This window comes from Camelina sativa, chromosome 15 (assembly GCF_000633955.1).
Source record: "Camelina sativa cultivar DH55 chromosome 15, Cs, whole genome shotgun sequence".
In the NCBI taxonomy this organism is placed as follows: Eukaryota; Viridiplantae; Streptophyta; class Magnoliopsida; order Brassicales; family Brassicaceae; genus Camelina; species Camelina sativa.
In genome coordinates this window covers 20,288,592-20,299,502 of record NC_025699.1, presented here as the reverse complement: position 1 = coordinate 20,299,502, position 10,911 = coordinate 20,288,592, and the positions used below count along the sequence as shown (strand labels likewise).

Sequence of the window (10,911 nt, the reverse complement as noted above, 5' to 3'; positions counted from 1 at the left end):
CACAGATCAAACAAACGTTGCACACCGGTGCATAAGGGGTATAGAGCTGACAGTCCAATGGGTAATTCCCAAGACGTCCACACAGGAAGCAGTAAGGTACCTGAGCACCTGGTGCACTGTCCATGTCATCCACCAGGATCACTTCGGCTCGAAGATCCGTCCCAAGCGCTTGTACAGCTGGAGTCTCCATCCAGGCCATGTCAACCGAGGTAGGTGAAGGAAGTGTGAACTCCGGGACATCTAAAGGTGGTTCAGGAGTATCTTCAAAGTTTAAATCGAGTAGGTCGTCTCCATCTATCAGGGGTACGTTCGTATAAGGACTAGGAATGATGGATGGTGTGGCAGAACTGTCCGAAGAGATATCGATGACACTCGAGGGTCTTCCAAATGCCCGTAGAGACTGAAAGTACCCTGAGGAGATACTGATGTAATCCTCTACCATCACCACCTCTTTCTCCTCCGGCTCTGGTTCCAAACAAATACATTCTTTGGAGCTCTCCGGGGCTTCCACGACCTTCTTCTCGGGGGTAACTTCTCTTAATATTTCGATTGGCTTCTGAAGAGTATCCTTTGCAGTGCTAGATCCACAATCAGCAATAGTCCTCGACGACTCCCCCCTAACGATCTCACGATAAACATACCCTGGGGGCGGTAGACCCGTAGTCCAACCCCCTCTTCCCATCCTGCCGTGTTCACGGCTACTACCACGTCCGCGTCCTCTTTTAGGTGGCATACTACAAGAAAACTAAGGTGAGATTTGCGCTTTATAAGCAATCCTAACCTAGGATCTAACAAGGACCAAATCCACCTCCTATGGCATTCCTATAACTCTAGAAATAGCAAGTGACCGAATCAATTTCCTAGACAGCTTTTGCGACACATTTACTCGATAAAACATTGAAAATATGGTTTCCCATAGCATCGTTTAACCATGCTCTGATACCACGCTTGTAACACCCCCGACTCGCCCTTAAAATATAAGAACAAATCGAGAGCGCTACGTAGGACTCCCGTAGTCGGCCGACCAAGGCTTTCGGAACAAAACCAATCACCATGGTCATCCAACCGCGAGCGCCCAACCTCCCGAACACAGCCTAGGGCTTTGCAACCCGTACCGTGAGCGAGAGTTGTGTTAAGTCAGGACTAGACTTAATATCAGTTGGAATAACCATTTAGCCTTTGAAAAATTCGAGTCTTTACATAGATATAGTATACGCGAAAATCGTTACCAAAAACGTTTATATATAGCTTTCGGATCCTTTTTGAAAACCATACATAATATACATAGTAAAAGAATTTACAAAAGCTGTAAAACCTACATTGATTCACTTGGTCACGTTGCCTTCACTACGGAGATCTTATGGCTAAGGATTCCTGGAAAAATAGAAGTAGAATCATAAGTAATCTAGTATTACTTAGTGAGGCCGATATCTAAGGAAATCTTACCCATCTACCTAAGGAAATCCTACTCATCTACCCAAGGAAATCCTACTCATCTACCCATCCCCAATCAACAAGCAATACGAAGCCAATAAGCAATACGAATGCAACCAGCAAACAATAATGCAACAAGCAACGAAATGCAATGCATGAAGACTCGACTTTAAATATGCAGCGGAGATAATAAATATGCATGTTCTATTCTAAGTTGGGCCCCTATCGAATACATGATCTCCCCGAGGCAATGCCCCCACCCTAGACACAAAGTCTACAAGGATATACATTCCTCAAAGGTAATTCCCCCACCCTAGACACAAAGTCTACAATGATATACATTCCTTTATACTATATCGTCATGTAGTGTCTGGCCGGTCATGACCCGCTCTAGACATTCGTAAGCCATCACGTTACGGGGTTACACGCAACGCACAGCAAACGACGGGATCCTCATGATTCGCCTAATGAAACTTAATTAAATGATGCTAACTAACATGCAGCAAACAACAGTATAACAATCCGACAGCATAACGGCAATGCGACTAACCGTCCAGCATCCCGGATATACCATCACGATGCTATACTAACAAACAATCACACAAGTAACATAACAATGCAATATGAACATGTCCTAATGGAACAATGCAGGTGGTACCTAAGATGATGCACGCAAATATCATGCAACAAGCAATATCACAAACAAGAGTATCCAGTCACACAAGAAATGGCGTACCAAGCAATCACACAACAATAACAATCAAGCAATTCCACACCCTACACGCTAACGACTACTAAACAGTTCTAACTTAGATGCTAAACGCTAAGCATTCCAAAACCAAACGCTAATCACTACTAAACAATCTTAATCCTAATGCTAATCACTAAGCAATTCTAGCTTAGGCGCTAATTACCATTCTAATATTAATTAGCAACCTAAATCATGATTAACTAAACTTAATCCTAATCATCCTAACTTAATCATAATTATCTACCTTAATCATGATTAACTATCTTAACCTTGATTAACTACCTTAATCCTACTTAACTTGCTTAATCTTACTTAACTACCTTAATCCTACTTAACTAACTTAATCCTAAACTAAACAAGTAATTAAGACTAACCTCAGTCAAATAATTAACTAAACAAAAATTAAACTAACCTAACTCACCTTGATTTTTCCCGCGCTTCGCTGCTCTCCGTGATCTCTTCCTAGCGCTAAGGTTTTTAAGGTAAGTTTTGGGTCTGAGGAAAAATGGACAAGGGAGAGGGGTTTATATAGCCTCTCAAGGTCGGTTTAAGTAAGCAGGACGTGGCTCAAGGCGTTCCTTGGCGTGACACCTAGCGGACACTCTTCACAGCTCCGGTGGCGACACCTAGCGAACGAATAAGGATGACCGGTTTTGGATAAGCATCACGGCCATATGGATAAGGGCGGACGCTGATCAAATAAGCATCACCTTGAGGAAGATCCTGGCCGCCCATTCCCTTAGCAAGCGTCCGTGCATCACAACCGTCCATCCGTTAGCGTACCGGTACGACCGTGTCTGACCACTGGGTACCAAACTGGCGGGTGATACATAAGGTACCTGCTCGCGTACAAGCTTAAGAGAATGTTACGTACCGGACCCATCCTTTATTCGTGAAAATTACCGAGGGTAATCCGCATCGACCTGTGATACCACTATCTGCCTTACCGATGACCATTCCGCGCTGGCCGGTGCCACCATTGCCTGGATTGCCTATGTCCGCTGGTACTACCATGGCCAACCGTCGAACTTAACCCGTACCAACCTTCCTTAGTCCGAATTTCCTTAACCCTTCCTAATCTCCTAGACCAGCTAAGGCTTCCTAGATAAGTCTAATCCTATGATCTTACCTACGGATTCCTCGAACAACTTAGGGACATTGCCGATAGCCTGGCCTTTCATACCATTTTTCCCATTTGACGGAGAATCAATCTTGATATAGCATTTCCCTCTCGGTCCTTAGGTGTGCCTCATTACTCCCTTGTAGTGGCTCTTCGAACGTCCGAGCCAAAATTGTCCTTCCTTGCCGGAATAATGGGGTTTAGTTAGCCGGCCGTGGTAAGGCTGTTACGTCCGAGCATTAGTCGCGGTGAGGGGTATTACACTGAGAGTGGACGCATAGAAAGTCAAAGTTACACAAGAATGGCCGACACCAACCAACATTAGTTAAGTGAGAAGTTTCCATGGCTTGGCTAGTTTCTATAGGAGATTTGTGAAGGATTTCAGCACTCTTGCTGCACCACTAACTGCTGTGATCAAAAAGGACGTGGAGTTTAGGTGGGGAGAAGTCCAGGAGCAAGCATTCAAAGCACTCAAAGATCGGTTATCGAATGCACCAGTTTTAGCTTGACCGGTCTTCACTAAAACTTTTGAGATTGAGTGTGATGCATCAGGTTTAGGTATTGGAGTTGTGCTTACTCAAGGAGGCAAGCCAATAGCCTATTCCAGTTAGAAAATCAATGGAGCAACATTCAACTATCCCACATATGACAAAGAGTTGTATGCCTTGGTCCGCGCCATGGAGACTTGGCAACTCTATTTACTCGCTAAGGAGTGCGTGATTCACACGGATCATGAGACCTTAAAGCATCTGCGAGGGCCAAAAAAACCTAAAGAGAAGGCATGCAAAGTGGCTCGAGTTTATAGAGATGTTTCCCTATGTCATTAAATACAAGAAAAGAAATGACCATATCGTAGCAGATGCGCTTTCAAGACGACATGCTCTCATCTCTACAATGGATGCAAAGGTTCTTGGTTTTGAATTGATTATACCTTTATATGAGTCTAATCCTAACTTTGCAGAGAGCTATAAGAACCCAGACAAGGGAGGTCACACAACATTCTACATTCACAATGGATATCTTTTCAAAGATAAACGACTATGTATCATGCAATGCTCTTGTAGGGATCTTATAGTCCGAAAAGCTCATGCAAGACGCTTGATGAGACACTTTGGAGTGGAGAAGACTTTGGCCATGCTTAAAGAACCATTTCTTCTGGCCTCACCTTAAGAAATCCGTGGAGACTTTCATTGCATGGTGTATCACTTGCAAGAAAGCAAAGTCTAAAGTCCAACCCACGGTTTGTATCTTCCCTTACCGATTCCTACTTCTCATTGGGTTGATATTTTTATGGATTTTGTGCTAGGTTTACCCAAAATCAGTCACAAGGACTCAATATATGTGGTAGTGGACCGTTTTCCAAAATGGATCACTTTATACCATGTGCTAAGACCAATGATGCAACCCAAAAAGTGGACCTCTTCTTCAAAGAAGTTGTAACATTGCATGGAGTGCCAAGGACTATTGTTTCCGACAGGGACACCAAGTTTCTCGGTCACTTTTGGAGGACCTTATAGAAAAAATTAGGCACCAAGCTACTATTCTCAACCACGTGTCACCCACAAACTGATGACCAAACCAAAGTAGTCAACCGCACGCTTGGAACACTTCTAAGAGCAACAATAGGGAAAAAGNGACCGGTCTTCACTAAAACTTTTGAGATTGAGTGTGATGCATCAGGTTTAGGTATTGGAGTTGTGCTTACTCAAGGAGGCAAGCCAATAGCCTATTCCAGTTAGAAAATCAATGGAGCAACATTCAACTATCCCACATATGACAAAGAGTTGTATGCCTTGGTCCGCGCCATGGAGACTTGGCAACTCTATTTACTCGCTAAGGAGTGCGTGATTCACACGGATCATGAGACCTTAAAGCATCTGCGAGGGCCAAAAAAACCTAAAGAGAAGGCATGCAAAGTGGCTCGAGTTTATAGAGATGTTTCCCTATGTCATTAAATACAAGAAAAGAAATGACCATATCGTAGCAGATGCGCTTTCAAGACGACATGCTCTCATCTCTACAATGGATGCAAAGGTTCTTGGTTTTGAATTGATTATACCTTTATATGAGTCTAATCCTAACTTTGCAGAGAGCTATAAGAACCCAGACAAGGGAGGTCACACAACATTCTACATTCACAATGGATATCTTTTCAAAGATAAACGACTATGTATCATGCAATGCTCTTGTAGGGATCTTATAGTCCGAAAAGCTCATGCAAGACGCTTGATGAGACACTTTGGAGTGGAGAAGACTTTGGCCATGCTTAAAGAACCATTTCTTCTGGCCTCACCTTAAGAAATCCGTGGAGACTTTCATTGCATGGTGTATCACTTGCAAGAAAGCAAAGTCTAAAGTCCAACCCACGGTTTGTATCTTCCCTTACCGATTCCTACTTCTCATTGGGTTGATATTTTTATGGATTTTGTGCTAGGTTTACCCAAAATCAGTCACAAGGACTCAATATATGTGGTAGTGGACCGTTTTCCAAAATGGATCACTTTATACCATGTGCTAAGACCAATGATGCAACCCAAAAAGTGGACCTCTTCTTCAAAGAAGTTGTAACATTGCATGGAGTGCCAAGGACTATTGTTTCCGACAGGGACACCAAGTTTCTCGGTCACTTTTGGAGGACCTTATAGAAAAAATTAGGCACCAAGCTACTATTCTCAACCACGTGTCACCCACAAACTGATGACCAAACCAAAGTAGTCAACCGCACGCTTGGAACACTTCTAAGAGCAACAATAGGGAAAAAGCTTAAAACTTGGCTTGAGGCCTTACCTTTTGTTGAATTTGCTTATAATAGAGCTATCCATAGTGCAACAATAATGTCTCCTTTTCAGGTGGTCTATGGGTTCAATCCCAACACACCTTTGGATTTAACACCACTTCCACAAAAAGACTTCTTAGACTTAGATGGAGTAAAAGGCCGAGGAAATCAAGAAGCTCCATTTAGAAGTTAAGGAGAGACTTGAGAAAACCAATGAGCAACGAGTTAGGGCAGCCAACAAAGGCAGGAAGAAAATTACTTATGAAGTAGGAGAATGGGTGTGGCTACACATAAGACCATAGAGATTTCCCAATCCAAAGGAGCTATAAACTTTCATCATGTGGACATGGACCATTCAAAATTTTGGAGAAGATTAATGGCAACGCCTACAAGCTGGATCTTTCAGGTGAGTTGAAAGTTTCAAAAACAACATTATATTTTAAAACTAATCTTTCAAAATTAAGCCCTAAATTCAAATGCTGAACTTTACCTCTTAAAACTATATTTTAAATGTGAAATTGAGAACCCAAACCTAAAAAAAAATTTCTAAAAATTACTTTTAAATATTATAATATGTTAAATAGTGCTATTTTTAGAAATTTATGGAGTATGTGCTATAATTTTATTATATAAACCTTGATGACAAAATTACTAATTAACAAGATCGTGACACGTGTCAATTATATCATTCAGATATTGACAAATGTCAATTCATTATTAAAATTTTAAAAAATAAAAATGTAAAAATTCAAAACCTAACCTAAAAAGGTTTTATATAAAAGTAACTTTAGAGATAAAAAGGTAAGTTGCCCAAGTCAGAGGGAAGGGGTTTACAAAAGAAACTTTAGAGATAAGAGAATGTGAAGCACGCGCAAGACAATCCGCCTTCCAAGAGATGGAGTAATATGTCTATATTTTGTCTCTCCTCAACATATATTTATCATGTATTTAGCTAGGATAACTGATCGTTTTACATTATTTTCTAAGTCTTTTCTATACACTTTGCATGTCTAGGTAGTTCTTGCATTATCCTTGCATACATTATGCATTTCGAAGTATTTCAGGTATTGAGGAGACGTTGGAAGTGCATCCGTCCGAGCCATGCTCCCCACCGTCCGTCTGCGCCATGCTCCCCAGCGTTCATCCGAGCCATGCTCCCCAGCATCCGTCCGAGCCATGTTCCCCAGCGTCCGTCCGAGCCATGCTCCCTAGCATCCGTCCGAGCCATGCTCCCCAGCGTCCGTCCGAGCGATGCTCCCCAGCGTCCGTCCAAACCATGCTCCCCAACGTCCGTCCGAGCCATGCTCCCCAGCGTCTGTTCGAGCCACGCTTTTCAGCCGTCCGTCCGAGCCATGATGACATTGCATTCCATTCGACGCTGGGGAGAAAGACGTTTAGTTTCACACGCTTCAGGAGATTGCCAAACCGACGCTTTACCTTGTCGTTTTAAGTTTGAGGGCTTTCCATGTTGGACTACTATATATACATTTTGTTAAGTCTTTGCTGAGACACCTTATCTTTTATCTCGTTTTGTTCTTAAGGTTTTACCTAGCCTCCAAAGAACGTTCTCAGACTTTGTATCCAGATATCTTTTAATTCATTGAGTTTTTGCATTTTGATTTCTTCTACAAACTTGTTCATCTCATTTTTATCTATCCTACAATGCTTGATTCAATGTTTTCTGAGTTTGTATCCTTGATGATGATTTTCGGATCTGAGTAGTGTAGTAGTTCTTGAGGATGGGATAGATTAGGTGGAGGATCTTAGCATGTAGAGTGTTTAAGCTTTGATTGTATGATTCACTTCTGGACTAGAGTTAGAAATACTAGTTTCTCTCTGATCAATTGGAACTAGGTTTTAGACATTTTTGCACCCAAAAAGTGTTCGATGAATTGTCTGACCGACTAGTGCCAAAGACTTACGTTCCTAGCCTAAGAGATTAGTTGTCTAGGATGTTTGTTGACGTGAATGAACTTGTTTTTCATGGCATGCTTGATCATGTTTCTCTAGCGAGAGCTAGGTTTGGAAGTGGTTGAGTTTGAGTAGCTTTTGTAAAGAGATTGTATTAGCTAAGAAGTGATGTTCATTGTTTAGGGATGGGTTGCTTGTGGCATGTTAAACACTCTATAGACTAGGATATTCCACCGACATCAATTACTCCCATCCTTAAGACTTTTTTCTTTCTGATTTTTATTATATTCCTGAGACTGTTTCGTTTCTTGCTTCTTAGTTCATGCTTAGACTCGTCTCCGTTTTCATTCATTTTAGTATATCGTCATGCATTCTCGTTTCTAGTTTTGTGACTCGTTTCCGTTTTGCATTTTGACCATTCTAGGATTGTTAGATAAAAACACTCTCTTTGAATTGGCTTGACTTGTGATTTCTTGATTGCATCTCAATTGTTAGTAAAGTTTCCCAACTGGACTGACACCTTAAGTATTACAACTGCATAAGATTAATTGAACCTGCTAGGATACATACAAAAATCCTAGTATCATGGAGAATAGTAGAAAAAACTCCAGTGAATTAAACTCATCAAGCAAGTTGAAGAAGGATGGCCAATATTCAGGGGAATGCATCATAGTGGGTAACTCAGCACGTATCCGCTCCATGGCCCACAACAACGCTTCTAAGTCTGAATGCAGGGGGGAGAGGCTCCGTCTTAGACACTTGGCCCCCAACAATAAGGTTCGCTCCTCACCAACACAACACCACCAGCTCAATCATGAATGCTCATTGGTTGCTTTCCAAGAACCATCAATTTGACAACAAGGTGAAGAAAGCTGGACATTTGAGGACGGAGATGGAGCCGACATGACCGCCGTAAAAGATAGCGCCTCTTCTCATGCTAACTTATCGCCCAAAGCCTGAGCAATTATATAATTCGTCTCGATCTCTAAACCTTAATTTCTTTTTTATTTATGGCCTTCCAGATTGCCCATAAAAATCATGGTAATTGAAGAAGTTGATCGGGATCACCCTGTACATCCCTCCAGAAAACAAAATCCAAATTTGAATACACCGACTCATATGGAAAACCCCCTGATGAGACCGGAGTTAGAGATAAATCCTAAACTTCCCACGAGTGAGGGCATTCAAAAAAAAATGTGATTAATAGTCTCAACTGCAGAGTCACACATTTTACACCAAATATTTACATTGGACACTTTGGTGTATCTATTTACTTTTATAGATAATTTTTACTTACTAGAAATACTTACTTTATATTCTTTGTTAAATTTTATTTTATTTTTAAAATTCTAAACCCGCATATCGGGCGGGTCTTAATCTAGTTATTCATAAAACTTGTTTAAGTGCTTTTTAAGAATATTTCTCTTTTTTCTATAGGTTAAATTTTGTTAAATGATAAAACATTACTATTTCTTAATCTTTGTGTTTTATCTAGAAAACTGTTACGATAAAATCTCTGTGTTATAAATTTATAGAGGTTTTTACTGTATACTCTCTTTAAACTCCACTAGGTTTTAACCCGCGGTACACCGCGGGAAAAAAAATATATATATAGTCATATTAAATTTTTATAATTTATAATTTAGTATTTCAATTTTATTATTAGGTATTTTGGTGTTATATATATATATATAACAATGTTAATTTTTTTACGGTTTTTATTAAATATTAAAGTTATGTGGTTAAACTTTTGGTTGTCCTAGATTTAACCCGTAAAACATATATAATTTAGTAAAAAAAATGATTGTTGTTTATTGAGTGCAACTAAACAATTAGAAGTGTCAAATGATATTAATATTTCTATTTAACTAATCATAGATCAGACTAATTTTAATTCTAACCCGTTTAAACATTTGATTGGTGAGCTCTTAAAATAAATGTTATTTCGTATTGGTGCGCTTTAAAAAGTTATACGAATATATGATACATAGAAATACATTGAAAATCGGTTGTATCATTTAAATTTGAGGGATTATAACATCTCTAAAGATAGTTTTGGAGATTTTATGGGTTAAAACTTTAATGGTTAGAGTTGTTTTTGGAAAATACGAAATGTATAGTTGTTGTTAAGATTTTATGGTAATAAAGATAACAAATGTTGGTCAATTTAAGAAGTTTTAGTAATTAAATTTCTGTGCAATGTTATTTTTGAAAATTTTTGAAGTGTTAATGTTGTAATAAAAATTTAAATAAATAAAACTAAATGGCATAACATCAAAATGTATTTAAAAATGTTAATATAGATGTATAATTGTTAATTATCTTTCAATTAAAAGATAAAAAATTATAAAAAGATTTAATAATAAACATTTATAAAAAGAAAAGAACCATAATCATGTCAGAATATTCAGGATTAGATTTACAATCGATACCTTCGAAAACGCACCGTTCTCTCTCTTTCGTAACCCAGAGATTTTTTTGTTGGTTTTGAAATTGACACAAACCTAAAACCCCAATTTCTTTGTTAAACAATGTCTTGGCTCTTCAAATCTCGCGGCGATGATGATGATCCCAAACCTACCTCTCCGACCACCGCTCATGGCGGTGTCAAAGAGGATCTATCTTCCATACTCCGTGGCGTTGTAGCTTTCCTCGCGCCGCCTCCTTCTGCTCCTTCAGTAGACGAACGCCGCCTTTTATCTGATTCACCAACTCAGCTAGCACTGGTCGGGATCCGCAACGATCTGGCTGAGATTCGTGGAAATTTCACGAATTTCGCATCTAATTTGCTCCAGTTTCCCAGTAAAAGAGAAACTAGTAGTAAACAATCTGTGTTTGAGGTTGAGGGTTTGGATCAAGTTCCTGGGATTTCTGAAGAAGTTGTTGATTTTGCGATTAAAATCGCCACCAGACCTGGTT

At 39.9% G+C, this 10,911-nt stretch overlaps 1 protein-coding gene across 1 annotated transcript in view; it reads left to right on the top strand.

The window, feature by feature from the left end:
* LOC104747255 overlaps positions 10,405–10,911 on the top strand; it is a 2,971-nt gene continuing 2,464 nt past the window's right edge. The window contains exon 1 of the mRNA XM_010468858.2: positions 10,405–10,911. Within this exon, the coding sequence (XP_010467160.1) occupies positions 10,524–10,911 (388 nt within the window). The 5' untranslated portion in view covers positions 10,405–10,523.